The sequence below is a fragment of the Sardina pilchardus genome, chromosome 7, assembly GCF_963854185.1.
Source record: "Sardina pilchardus chromosome 7, fSarPil1.1, whole genome shotgun sequence".
Lineage (NCBI taxonomy): Eukaryota > Metazoa > Chordata > Actinopteri > Clupeiformes > Clupeidae > Sardina > Sardina pilchardus.
In genome coordinates this window covers 20,578,607-20,593,307 of record NC_085000.1, presented here as the reverse complement: position 1 = coordinate 20,593,307, position 14,701 = coordinate 20,578,607, and the positions used below count along the sequence as shown (strand labels likewise).

General features: G+C 43.3%; 1 protein-coding gene across 1 annotated transcript; it reads left to right on the top strand.

Annotated features, from left to right (window-relative positions):
- Positions 1–12,171: 12,171 nt before the first annotated feature.
- Positions 12,172–14,664, top strand: LOC134088301 (lysophosphatidic acid receptor 6). The gene is made up of 2 exons (XM_062542228.1): positions 12,172–12,297; positions 13,041–14,664. Exon 2 carries the CDS (start codon positions 13,051–13,053, stop codon positions 14,059–14,061), a length of 1,011 nt encoding a protein of 336 aa, XP_062398212.1. The 5' UTR covers positions 12,172–12,297; positions 13,041–13,050; the 3' UTR covers positions 14,062–14,664.
- The last annotated feature ends 37 nt before the right edge of the window (positions 14,665–14,701 follow it).

Here is a 14,701-nt window from a genome sequence, read left to right as displayed (position 1 = left end):
CCATTTGGTTTGAAGCGCTCTGGTGCAGGCTGTTAGGGCTATTCGTCAAAGAGCGATGCTTCATCAATAACGCAGACGAGCAATAAAGTGAAAATATTATAGTGTGCTTTTGACAAAGTAGCGTATTCCGTTTCGCTGTTTGGCAGAAATTTAGAAATTATACGACTAAATTATTATAAATGATATAAAGTAGCCTACAAATATTAGTGGTGTTTACAATACCCTGTTAAAATGCATTCTTCTAACAACAGCACTGCCCAACTAAGTCATATTTGTCATATCAGAAATTAAATAAATAGTACATGGTGTCACTAAAATGGTTTCACTATCTTCAGTGCTGCCCCCCACCCCCACACCCCATTCAACCTTTTTTTGCACAATGTTTATTTTCAGGACAAAATGCAATAGGCTATATCCAATGCAGTATATGAACAATTTAGATGATCCCTAGATGTATTCAAATCAAAGAACACACCTCCCTGCCAGTCTTTAGGACATCAGAAGCAGCGAACCATTGCAATCATTACCCAGCCTGAATTTTTGTTGAATGGAGCAAATTTTTAGTTTTAAACTTAGTTCCATTCGGTTTGAAAAAATGTACAAGCCATATTGCTCCTAATACATAAAGACCACACCACTTGCAAACCAAATATTTTCTGACTCTAATGAATTAAAGAGCATCACTTTGAAGAATTTTGAAGACCACTTTTAATTGTTTCATTAACTTCTATGGAATGAGAAGGAACAAAATGGCAACACTGGCAATTTTGTTTTTCTGATGGGGGCCAAGTGGAAGTGGAACACACAAAAAAAGACACATCACTTCGCTCATGCATTGTGATTTTATGTACCATAGGTTAAGGGAGTTATAGATTAAATGGAATTTGACATTGCAATTGTCTCATGTACAAACATTCAGAGATTAATGGTTTTCTGAGCAAGAGTGCCAAAATAGAACAGCAAAACAGATTAACAGGTTGCGCCCAGCAGAGTTGATTAATTTGCCATACATACCCAATTTCTAAATAAATTGTTTTATCACCATCAGACCTTCCACCACTTGAAAGGTTTTTGTTGAGCAACTGCTTTGAAGGAGTCTTTTAGGGGAGGCTGCACTTTGTTCCTACTGCAAAAGAGGCGTGATGTATGGGCATCGTTCAAATGACTCCGTACGCTTGGATAGTCCTTCGACCAATCAGACCAACGATCCGGTGTGTCTTTTGGATTTGCTCGTTTCTGATTGGAGCCAAAGGTTCTGGCAGGGAACAGAGGAGATAGATGTACAGGTTTCTAGTCTGAGCTGCCGGGCGAAATCCAAATTCTCCGGAGGTTCAGGCAGAGTTCACCCAGCCTATGTAAGTCCTGAACATTTGCTCTAGATCTGGTCATTAATACATCATCAGTAAGTTAGTCTTGGGCTAGGTCTTAAACAGAAAAGGTGACTTTTTTAAACAGCCATGAGCAAACATTTCTCTGCAAAGTTAAATGGCAAGGCATGCAATTGTATTTTCCTCAGCTAGTACTCGGAGTTATGTCCTATATGGGAGAATGGCTCAGTTGATGTTTTCTTGCTTGCTCCGTTATCCTCAGATGACTTCTCATCTTTGGCAGTGGTACTTTGCCATTTCTATCAAACAAATAAAAGCGAAACTGAAGGGAAAAAAAGCAGAACATTTCTTAAACAATATATTGAAAACAGACTTGAGTATGTTTTCATTTTTGGCTGAAAAAAAAAAACCTGGGAGATGTTCTCAGAACAGCAACGGACGGAGTTACTTGAAAGATGCAGCATACTAGGAGTGTCTCTCTCTCGCTCTCTCTCGCTCTCTCTCTCTCTCTCTCTCTCTCTCTCTGCCAGAAACTTTGTACATGACTCGCAGATGTGCTGGACTGCATTTAGTCTGAACACAACCACAGCAACAGATCAGTCCTTGCACAACTATATGGATTGGTTACAAAAGGTTTGCCTGCAGACAAAAAATATTGTTTATTAAATGTTCATTACATATGTTATATTCATGGTCTTATGTGTAAACTTGCATTATTCACCCTAATATATGTTTTACTTAGTTGAATAGTTGAAGAAAACACAGTCCAAAAAAGATGTTCTAAGGGGGAACTGATTAGCCTATGTCTGTCGAGTGAGATATTTATCTATTACCGAATCTTTGTAAAATCTCAAGAATGTGTGATGTCATGTTTGCATGTAACACACACAACCATGAAATATGAAAGTTCCCGCCAAATCAGCCTGCACTCTGTGTTGAAGTCAGTGGTAGAGTCTGAGCGGCCTTTGTGTAGCTGCACACATTCTTTCAGATCCGGGCAGACTACTCTGCAGCTGTCAGTCGTGACTAAAAGCTCTGTTTCAGTTTTTCTTTTCCCATGCAGCCTAACTGCAGCAGGAACAGAGTGTGGACTGGCACAGACAGTTCATATGGATTCCATCCCTTGTTGACCCATGTGAAGTGATGCAGACACAATGTAGACAATGTTAACATCTACAGCTAATTAAAATAATGATGGTTAAAGAGGGAGCTGTCATCCCTTTTAGTTCTGGGACTTAAATCATCAAAATGTACTAGCTGGAAATGCTATAAAGGAAATAGCTTTAGAGCATGAATAGCTGCAGAAATGAAATGGCAACACACAAAGGCATTCCTAATTAGCATACCCTATATGTAAATAGCCAGCACATGACCCCGGCCTCCTTTCAACAGTGGATCAGAGGATCAGCAGTGGTGTCCTTTCAGCGGCTTCCCATAGTCCTCAAGACACTGATCTGTGCCTGCTGGCAGCTGTGAGATCCTCCAGCATCTGGGCTCAGCTCTGCTGGCGAGGTAATCTCGCCAGACTTTAATCACACACTCTCACATTAATTGCTCCGGCACAATAAAGAAACAGCTGCTTGAAGACAATATCTGCTCTGGACACTCAGGATCTCTAATGACCACATTCTCAGCTCAAATTTCTCTTTCTCTCTCTCTGAGATGTCAAAGACCAACAGGCTCTTTCCCACTGGCACTCAAGACTGATGACTTTCAACAGCTATCTGTTACGACCAGAATCGTACCATGGATGAAATGATGAATGAATGGCTGGATGAAGATAGATGAAAATGAATGTGAAACCATAATGAAATGCTGCAGCTAAGATGATATAGTACTCTCATGGGTTAACTGAACAGACATCTAAATGTGTTCCTGTGGTGAAAGGCGGGGGATCATTTTTAGTTGTAAGATTCAGGTAGCAATTGATTCAAGTACATTGGTGTTACATACTTTCTTTAGTCAACCCCTAATTTAGCTTGCATTTTCTCATGCATGCATTTCCGTCAGGACACCAGAAATAGATTGTATTATTAATTCACAGGAAGTGGAAAATGCTTGGGGGGAGAAAGTGTGTGTGTGTGTGTGTGTGTGTGTGTGTGTGTGTGTGTGTGTGTGTGTGTGTGTGTGTGTGTGTGTGTGTGTGTGTGTGTGTGTGTGTGTGTGTGTGTGTGTCACTGTCTTGTACAGAACACCATTGTTCAGCACTCTCCCGCGCTGGACCCTTCTTAGCGCCTTTAAATGGGGGATGATCTCACACACTTGGAGCCTGAGTTCAGAGGTCAGATCCTTGTGGTTGGTGGGGGGTAAAGAGCAGGAGTCCTTTCTTGTGGAGGGAACCAGGCCCGCCAACATGCTGGGACAGCTCAACTCTTATTCAAATGGTTCCTTTGCCGAGTCTGCCACTGTAATAGAGCTCAGTCTTTCACCATCAACTTCAGAAAACAATGAAAATGAGAAAGACATCACATAAGAGCTATCATGATGACATGAACGCTAGGTGTAAATTATAAACATGTAACGGGGAAATCACAGTGAAAGCCCTTAAGCAAACACAAAGCAGTGAGATTATGCTGATTGAAATTGGGGAGCCAACATAGGGATTATGTACTTTAAGTACTACACAGTCACGTACAGTAAAGGTACTGAACAGATGACTTTTAACAATTTAACATATTGCATCATTTTCCCTTTCAAATTTACCCCCCAGTGGGTGGATTTATACCCCACCTAAAATGAAAGTGACTGGATCTAAGTGCAGGTAGTCCCCCTTCCTCAAAGAAGGCACATTGTTAATTATATTGTACTGCATTCAGCGCTAAAGAATGCAAAACCATTTGAGTATGTGTAAGTGTGTGTGTGTGTGTGTGTGTGTGTGTGTGTGTGAGAGAGAGAGAATGTGTGTGTGTTTCTGTGTGTGTGTGTGTGTGTGTGTGTGTGTGTGTGTGTGAGACAGGGAGAGAATGTGTGTGTGTTTCTGTGTGTGTGTGTGTGTGTGTGTGTGTAAGTGTGTGTGTGAGAGAGAGAGTTACATAAATGTTCTCCTCAGTATGCAGGGATTGGAGGAAAGTGGGGCCAGTGGTGCTTAGGCAAGAATGGAGTGTGATTTCTCCCACCTCCTTCCAGCAGCCGCCCCGTCCCTCGCTCCTTTTCTTCCTCTGAAATCAAAGCCTCCGCGCCTCCCGCGCCTCCCGCGCCTCCCGCGCCTCCCGCTCCACATTCACCATTTTTCGGAGGCTGTTGAGTCAGCAGCCTGAATGGGGAGATGGTGACAGGATGACAGGCTCCGAGGAGACTTCTCGCCTCTCAGGGGGGAGAGGAGAGTGGCATGCGGTGTCAGATGAGACTCATTGTGATCAAATTTGTCTGTTATGGAGAATGGGAAAAATGGCCAAATGCGTTACATGGTAAACATGGAGCCTTTGTCTGTCTGGTGAGTGCCCCCGATGAAAGCAGAGGGTCGAGACAAGTTCACAAAAGCAGGCAATTTGTAGATAATTATCAATCAGCAAATTGAGTATTTTGGAACTTTGATGAGGTGGCATGTTTGAAGTTATATAGATGTTACAGTCAGATAATGTACTGAATGCTTAGGTAATGAATTTTGTATGTACTGTATACAGTATGTGCATTTATGACTACAGTATGTGTGTGTGTGTGTATGTTGTGTTTGGGTGCAGGAGAGTGGGCTGGCCTGTCAGTTCACATTTTGGCTGCGGCTCCCCTCATCTCCTCACCCCCATGGCAGACACATGCAGAGCAGCAGCAACAAGCATGGCATCGCAGGGAGGGAGGTGGGTCTCGGGGAAGGTGACCTACTTTTGCTCTTCCTCTCCCACACGGCTCTGGGTCTGCAGCGAGGAGGAGGAGAGACGGAGAGGAGAGGGAACCGCATCGCTGCGCGCACACACACACACACACGCGTGCACAGTGCGCACACACACACACACACACACACACACACACACACACACACACACACACACACACACACACACACACACACACACACACACAAATGCACACGCACACACACAAACACACACGCGCGCACACACACACACCACATTTAAGTCCATTTCCACTGCAGGTGCAAGGAATGACATACAGCTCTTGGAGTGGTGCAGGCCTATTTTTAATGGCTACATTTTATGAGCTATGCTTGTGAGGTGTGTGTGTGTGTGTGTGAGAGAGATGGGGGGATACAAAAAGAAACGGAGAAACGGAGTTCATTTCCCACATGTTGGTCTACCCCTTCTCAATTATTTATCCTTGTTGAGTTTTTTTTGTACCTTTTGTCTTATATAGCCCTGACTGGAGTGGGTGGTGTTCCCAGAAGCCTTGACGAGTGTCTCAATGCAGAAAAGCAGAGAGTCAGAGAGTCAGAGAGAGAAGATCACTGATAACACTTCTCCCTTAATGACTTTCAAGCAGTTCTTTTCAGTGGCTGATGCAATTGATGTGCCGTTCTGAGGCAGGCAGAGCTTTACACTCAAAGTGAGTTTTCAGAGTTAAAGAAAATAGAGTTCCTGGATCCAGTTTTCTGTCCCTGGTGATACTCTACAGGAGAAAGTCAAGGGAAGATTGGTAGGAGCCAGACTGTAGCTTTAGAGTCAGATGGAACATTAAGGGCCCTAAATTGAACACAACTAACTAAAGCTAATTTAATATCTAGGCAAAATCAATGTGCTAATTAAACACCAAGGCCAAGAGCTTAAACATTGATAGATCATTTAAAGGCTCCCAAACCTTGCTCAAACCCCTGGTTTGACACATTTTGTGCATCTTTTCATACAGTGGCAACTCCTTAACATAAATTGAAATCTTTACAAAAGCCCTATTAAATGTATTAATTTCACCTGACCAAACAGGGCTTGTTCAGTTCAACACTCGTATACACTCTTTAGCAGTAACTTGTCGCTCAATGTAAAAAAGTCATTTGATAGGGTGGAGTAGGCCTGTCACTTTCAAAAGATTTGGATAGGTCCAATATTTATACCTTCAGAGATCTAAAAGATTGGGGAGCATGGCAACGCCAAATCTTTTGCATTATACTGGGCATGCAATACAGAAAACCCTTGGATGTATGGCACAAGGTGTAGATACAGTAATACAGGGCACAGAGTTAGAAAACAATGCTATTCCAGCCAGGCTTTGAAGAACCCTTAGGGGTTCGAATTCTTCAAAATAGCCCAGTTTAAAGAACCATTTAGGGGTGCCATATGAAGCATGCAATAGAACCATTTTTGGCTGTATATGGCAACTTTTTTCTATGAGTGTACACAGTAATAAATAGTGTCTAAAACTACGTAAACCACCTTCAGCAAATACTTAAAATGATGAAAACAGTGTTTCAGCACTACTGTATGCCTTTTTGCTGACAGTGCTGACAATCAAAGAAAGTTCCGGGATACATGAGACCACTTCAGAGAGCATCCAGTCAAAGTTCATGCATTACCCACACCCCCATTATGCCCACCTCAACACATTTGCCCCTGTCCGTGTATTATATATGACACTGTCAAAACAGATCGCTCACGTTTTGGAGAGACGCATGTTAAAGGAAATCTGATCCGCCCCCGTCTTCTGTGACTTGCCGCTGTTTGCTCCGTCTCTCCAGGGCCCAGTGTCTGGTGTCATCCAGTCAGCGTCGGACATCTCTCAGGACTCAGAGTGTGCAAATGCCTTCTGCAGTTTATTTACCACCAGCAGCTTGATGAAAAAACACCCGGTGACCTCTGTGATCCTTCGGTGACACCTAGACACTCCTCGCCTTTGAAGACGGAATTTGAAACAGACTGTGAATAAGTGATGGCTTTCTTTTTAAAAGCCCAATTCTCAAGTCTGCATGACATATTGATGATTTTCATGGGCATCAAGTCTGATGTGTAGACAGACTGTGTTCACTGTAGATTCATAAAGCCAAAGAGACTGCGCTCACACTTTTACTACAGGACTCCCCCAGGACACCCTCTCCACACTTAATCACTGTATGGCACAAAGGACTCTTTTTCGGTTCTTTCTCCTCTCAGGTATTTAAACAAATCAATCAGAGTCAAGCAGGAAGGCCTCTCTGTTTTTTGGGTGGTATGGAACAGAAGTGAGATGTTATACCTCTTGGAACCTCTGAGTGAAAGCCACTTTCACTGCTGATCTCTGGGATTGTACATGTTATGGGATAATGGACGACACTGCGTTCGGTTCACGGAAAGAAATGCACGTTCTAAGTGGTAAAATGGCCCTGACGGGCCAGCGGACATCTTGTAGGCTGTGCATTTATTTCTCTGATCCGAACCCCTGTGGGGTCCATTATCCCGCTTATACCACTGTTGCCTCGTTTGCATTGTGTTCCTTTGCTGTTACAGTTTAAACGCTTTAATCACTAAAACTATCTGTCTTGATTGTAGAACTATCTTTCCGTCACATATCACATTGTCAACATATTGTCAATATGGGCATATTAACATTCTAAAATGTCATGTTTACTTCGATGAACTCTTTAGAACGTTTACTGGCTGAAGAGATTTTGGATATTATTCAATTGACATCTCCACTCTAAGATATACACTTGAAATCCAGAGTCCTTGCAAAAGCACAATTTGAATTTGCTCAGCAAGTCACTCTGGCAATCTAATCAGTAGCCTGATGACGCTCATTACCTACAGTATGCCGTTGGAGCCGAGCTGCACCAATCACATTAGTGTAGTGAGCTAAATAGACAACGACAGCGCTGCTGTGTCAAAGTCTCCAGAATCAATCAGTAAAAATTGGTGTTATCCAATTGCATGCAATGACATTTTCAAATGCATGCTCGGTGCCGCCTCTCGAGTTAGACAATTTTCATTACTCATGCCAGACCTTAAATATTTCTAGATTTGCAGAATTTTAGCCTATGTCCATCTGTTCATATAATTGTCTGCAGTGTGTTTGCCCCAAGCAAATGTAAATTCAATCCAGTTCTTTGCTGTTTGATTTACAATCCCTTCTTTTCTCATCATTGATCTGACATTTTTGTCTGGTTGCCGGTCTGGAAGGGGGTACGCTGCACATTATGTCCCAATAATGTCTAACTGCCAAGAGACACTGCGGGATGACTTGAAATCCTAAAAAAGAAAATCAAAGACATGTTGGCATTTTGGCTTGGAATGCCAAGCCTGGGATGACCCAAGCCAAATTATCCACTAGCTCTATGTTACCCTCAAACAAAGCTGAAACACAGCATAAAACACTTATCCATCTCATGGCTTAAAGAACAGAACTTGTGCAGTGCTGACTGTTAACCAGGCGAAACCGGCCAGAACACTGTGGGCGCTGTTGATAGTCATTAAACAGTTTTGACCTTGGCACCATTGCATGTTAATCGTGTTAGTATAAGCCTAATCTGTTTAGGATTCAACTGAACAACTTCAAAGAGGGGAGCGATATGAAGGCTGTCATTCTGAACATGTTGTGGAAATGACCAGCATGGCAACATACTGCAGTCACAAATCACTAAGTGGCATTAAGGCCTCACAAAGGTAGCCTCACACTTTCCCTCAGTCACAGTGCTGGAGTAACATAATGTAAAGGAGAATTGCAGTGTTACACCATTAGTGTTCTTTATTACAATACACAATGTAGATAGATGTATGTATACCTATGATGAAATTATAATTTTTTTCTTCCAAATTAATCTCAGTATAATTATAGTCTAAGAAATATTTTGTTGAATCTTTCTCCTCTCCTCTCACAGCTTTTCAATCTGTCTACATAGACAGAAATGTGTGATGTCTTAAAATGTTGTACATTAGCTATGCTTCCATGGATCAGAATAAATGATTGTAACATTTTTCACAGCTGTGTGAACAGCTCACTGGCATGTGTGTATGAGAGGGCCTGTTCACACTGCTTACCCTTCTACATGCTTGTCATCAGTTCCCATGCAGCTTTTTCACACTACCTAATCTCGCTGGCCCAAAAGCTGGGTGCTGAATTACAGTCTCAGTGCTGCTAGCCCAAACATTTGGAAACGGACCATCACTCAGATTCACAGGTGTGGTTGTGTGAGGAGAGCTGGAGTAGCTTTGTGCCTAGCCTACTCCAGTTCGGGGAGACGGGGAGACAGAGAGATGCTGGAGTGGTGTTGCTAGGCGATGGCACAGCAGAGAGACACTATAAGGGTGAGTGGACAGCAGGTGCTGAGGAAATATAGAGGCTTCAGCATAGCCCATCACAAGTGAATTTTCTATCAAGTCTTCAGAGACCAAAGAATTTATTTCACCTCGAGAGATTTCCAGTGAGTCACCCTGTATTGGACTACCAGGAGGTGAGGGGGAGGAGAGAGACCATCTGCTCCTATTTATTGCATGGGTCAAATCCCTGACCAGAAATCAGCACAGCAGTAATATAATTTACATTACGCTGCTGTATTGGATTTGAGAGCAACAGCCATGATCTTGTGGATAAAAGTCCTATTAGAACAATGGCGTGCTTGCATTACAACCTAGAGGAATGTGCAGGAACTGAACGGACCTCCAGCTCTCTAATGATATTCTGCAAACGCACCTCCATGAACTGTGCTGGTGAACATTCTCCAGGCACATAACTGTAGGCCTGTGATGGAAGACTAACGGGACAGGGTCAATACAAGCCCCCGCCCAGCCCCCCATGCAGCTCCCCAAGGGAAGGCGCGCTGGTAAAGTGTCCCGGCTCCCAGTAACGACACATTAGGAGTTACTGCTTCAGTTCACTCCAAGGCTGTCATGTCAAATACCACATGGCACCTCTCTGCCTGCCAGCACCTTTTTGCCATAAACCTGTGTTAATATTGCATATGGTCCCATTACATCAACTTGGATAAATATAGGGCAAATGGACTCAATGCATAAAAACATCACACTAAAAACACTTTGATCGGACATAATGGAGAGTGAAAGGTATGCTGTTGTACGCCCCCTGAAGCTGACCTCTTCAAGATAAAATGTTAGCGCTAATTTTACATTTACAAACCTCTTTTCGTCAGCCAGTTATTAATTTATGGTGTATTTTAGCTGATGCCAATACTGGAAGCATTACTGTGACAGTGTTTATACATTGTTCATGTATCAGGTGATCTACGATTGACAGGGGCAGTTGGTTCAGAGTATACTGTAAGTTAAGTTAAGGCAGATGCTGGCATGCATGATATACAATTAAACATAGCTTGTAGAAACACTGAGAAACTAGGGAATGCAATATGAAGGGATGTTTATTACCATCTACTGTATATAACCAGTCAATCAAATCCCCATTGGCTGCCTTCTCTCTACCTCTATTTACACAGCAGTAATTCACTTACAGCATGTATTGAAAATGTGGGATAATCCTGTGTACATCAACGGAGAGGTTAAATCTCCTTAGGCAAAGACATTTGGGATGAAAGGGGCACTGGCAGTCAATTCAATACATTCTAGATTTTGACATAAATGTGGTTTACTCAAAAAGCTCAAATCTGTCCGGCATTTAGATAATCTGCACATAAATATTGGACAGTCTCCAAAAATTGAACAGTAACGTATATTAGTCCCTAAACAGATTGAAACCAAAACAAATATGTGAATGAATGAAACAATATGAATGTGTCTTTAAGGCATTATGTATTTTCTTTTTTGTCAAGACAATGACAGGGAACAACAAAACGTGGTGCCTCCTACCACTGTGTCGGTATATAATGACAACTAATAATAATTATCATGCTACTATAACTCATTGTGACAGGTGACTGAAAACACTGATCTGAGACTCTGCCTGAGCCTGTGAAATGCGCTCTGAGAAATAAGGATGTGAGATAGTTGCATGCACCCCCAGTCCCCAGCCAGAACCGCTAGCAACTTGTTGGAATGACGGGGGATTTCCAGTGGACCCTGAGCTCAAATTAATTACATTAAACAGGCTGATTTTGTCAGACTGTCACTGACGGGGTCATGCTCAGATGGCAGGGAGATGAAGTCAGGTTGATCCAGAAAGGCAGACATACAGGAGTTATGGGAAATATTTACACTATTTACAAATTCAGACCATCACTGCAAAAACAAATGATATTCAAGTCAGCTTTTGCACCATTTATGCACTGTGGGGGAATACAAATCCAAAATATCATGAATACTACAATAACACAGTACATTCTGTTTGCCAGTCCATGTAATAACTCAATAACAAGTTGGAATACTTCAAAAACTGGTCTTTTATCACTCAATTCTATTTATTATTGTCTTGTATCACAAGGAATTTTGTGAATTCTCTGCTGTATCAGATCTAACAGGAAGGGCTTTCTTTTATTTTATTATGTTTCCAGTGCCATCTAGTGTTAAAAGATGGGACTTGAGCGAGAGAGTAAGGGGCTTTCCTGCTCAATTTCTTTGTTTGCCATCTTTGCCACTTTGAGAGCTAGACCTATAAATATATCAGTGTTGACCTTGACACTTAGGCCAAAGGTCAAACATGTCCTCCCTTGTTTGGATAACATTAGTTTAGGAGTTTTAGACTACTTGAGGGTTAAATGTTAATTCATGGAGGATCAATCATATGCCAATCACTGAGTCAACTGATCTGAAAATGAAAAGAGGCTGTCCAAAAATGTCAAAGTGAAGCATGTGACTAACTGGTTTCAGTTATGGACACATTTTCATGAAATTGTATAATTTCATAGTCATGGCGTATTTTTGTTACCTAGGGGTTACCTGAATAAAGGAATATAGCTAAACATGGAAATAGTTTTCAGGTGCATGGTAAGGTGTTAATAAAGTGTTAAAGACAAAATTAGACACAGACAGATAAAACCACTTGTGTTTTCTCCACACTCCGCCCCCCCACCCCCTTTGTTAACCACAGCCGAGTGTGACTGTTTCCTACTCAGTGACAAACATGCTTGCAGTGAGGCAGGTGGATGGAAAGTGAGACAAAGTTAGTTCACCCTATTTTAAGGACACAGTTCGAAGAAACAGCCCAGACAGTAAGTACACATTTCTGTTTACTTTAAGTGACAAAAGACTTGTATTTTACCTGTGGCATATGGCTGTAATATCTGATTGATGGGCATGTTCAAGCAAGGATGAAGTCTAGTTAACTGTAGTGGGTAGACTGTGATGGAGTCTAGGGAGTTGTAGTGGGTAAACCGTGATCAACCCCAAATGTTAATATGTATCCTTGCCTATTTTAAGTGATTATACTGAGATAGTTTTGCTTTTTACGTGAGCAGACTGCGTAGTCCTGCGTACCATGTAGACTACACCACTGTGTTCAAGTTAGAGCTTCCTCTAATATGTATCCTTGCCTATCTTAAGTGGTTATACTGAGATAATGCTTTTTACGTGGGCATACTGCGTAGTCCTGCGTATCATGTAGACTACACCACTGTGTTCAAGTTAAAGCTTCCTTCCACTTCTAGGTTATGCTTTCACAAGTATCGCAAGCAGGTTATTCTTTTTTTTTTTACTGAAATAGAGTTCAAAGGGTTCCTGTGGAAGGTTATGTCTATGATATCTGTCTAGTTTTCTGTACCACGTTTGAAGTCATGGCGTCTCTCACTGAGAAACTGTATGGAGAGAAACGTTGATTGTAAATTGTTGAAACGAAAATTGTTGTAGTGTGTACAATTTTAATGTTTTGAAGTTTAAAAATCCAGCTGTTGCCATGTCTCTGTGAATGATATTAAATAACACTAGTGCTGACACAACAACCCATTTGTTTCTTCAGCTGAATCACCATGACGATCATAACCCCAGAAGCGCAGACTCTATACACAGCGCCGTCATCAACGATGATGAACCAGACACACAACTCAGACGCAGACTGCGACTCCAAAGCGGACTTCCAGTTCTACCTCTTCCCTGTCGTCTACGGCTTGGTGATCATCCTAGGCTTGCCAGGCAACCTCGGGGCTCTCTGGCTTTTCTTCTTTAAGAGGAAGCAGAGGACCGCCTCGGACGTCTTCATCATCAACCTGGCCGTGGCCGACACGGCGTTCCTGTGCACGCTGCCCTTCCGCATCCACTACCACTGGCGGCACAACGTCTGGAGCCTGGGCAAGCCCATGTGCGTCCTCAGCGGCATCGTCTTCCACGCCAACGTCTACGCCAGCCTGGTCTTCATGACCTGCATCTGCGTCGACCGCTACGTGGCCACCGCGTACCCGCTGGTCTACCTGCGCCTGCGGAACACGCGCTGCACCGTGCTGGCGAGCGCCGCCGTCTGGCTGGTGTACGCCGTCGCCACGCTGGCCTTCGTCCTGGCCGGCTTCCCCGAGAGCCAGGAGGACCGCTGCTTCGAGAGCTTCAGCCAGGAGGAGTGGGACCGGCGCCTGGGCGCCTACAGCACCTTCTGCCTGGTGTTCGGCTCGCTGCTGCCCTCGGCCATCATCCTGGTGTGCTACCCGCTGGTGGCCCGCCGCATCGCCCACATTCGCTCGGGCACGGCGGGCAAGGCTCGCCGCATCATCTACGCCATCCTGGCCATCACGCTGCTGTGCTTCCTGCCCTACCACCTGGTGCACCTCCTGCACCTGCTGCGCCGCATGCACTACATCCGGAACTGCGCGCTGGCGGACGCCATCTACAAGGCCCGCCGCGTCACCATGGCGCTGGTCAGCCTGAACAGCTGTCTGGACCCGCTGCTCTACTACTTCAGCACCAACCACTGCAAGTGGAGCATGCCCAGACTGAGATGGCTGCAGCCCAGGAGGACGCGCGGGGTCTACTACATAGGCACCGACTTCTGAGCCTGAAACTTTTCTCTTGGCGTCCAGCCACCTAGACGCTAGTCTGTTGTTGGCCATCTAGACGCTAGTCTGTGGTTGGCCACCTAGACGCTAGTCTGTGGTTGGGACAAGTTTAGAAGTCAGGCAGTTCAAAAACCTAGTTAAGTCAAGTTGGACCACTGTGGGTTCATGCCTGACTCACAACAGAAAAACAGTCAAATATTAATGGTCAAAAGAAGTGACATTTTTCAGTGTTTGTAGACACAAAATGTCTCAGTCTGTACAGTACTGTTCAAGTTTGCCTGAGCCTCTCTGTTGCGTCTGTCTTTTACTGTACCCTGGAGCAGACTGTGTGATATGTGCTATATCAATTTAATGCTATACATTCCCATTCAAGCAGTCAAACTGATATAAATATAGTGGCTTTTTGAAATTGTGTATTTTAAAACTGAAAGTTTTATGGCACCTGCTTGAACCAGAAATGTGTAACTATAACAAAGGCACACCTACAGTGCTGTTTTAAATCAGTGCCATGACAAAGGAACTGAAATGTGCCAAAATAGACACAATAACATGAAATTGTTCACCGCATCAATTTATGTGTATAATGGATGGTCGGCCAAAATAAACCACATAAGTTTGAACAAATGAAACAGCTTCA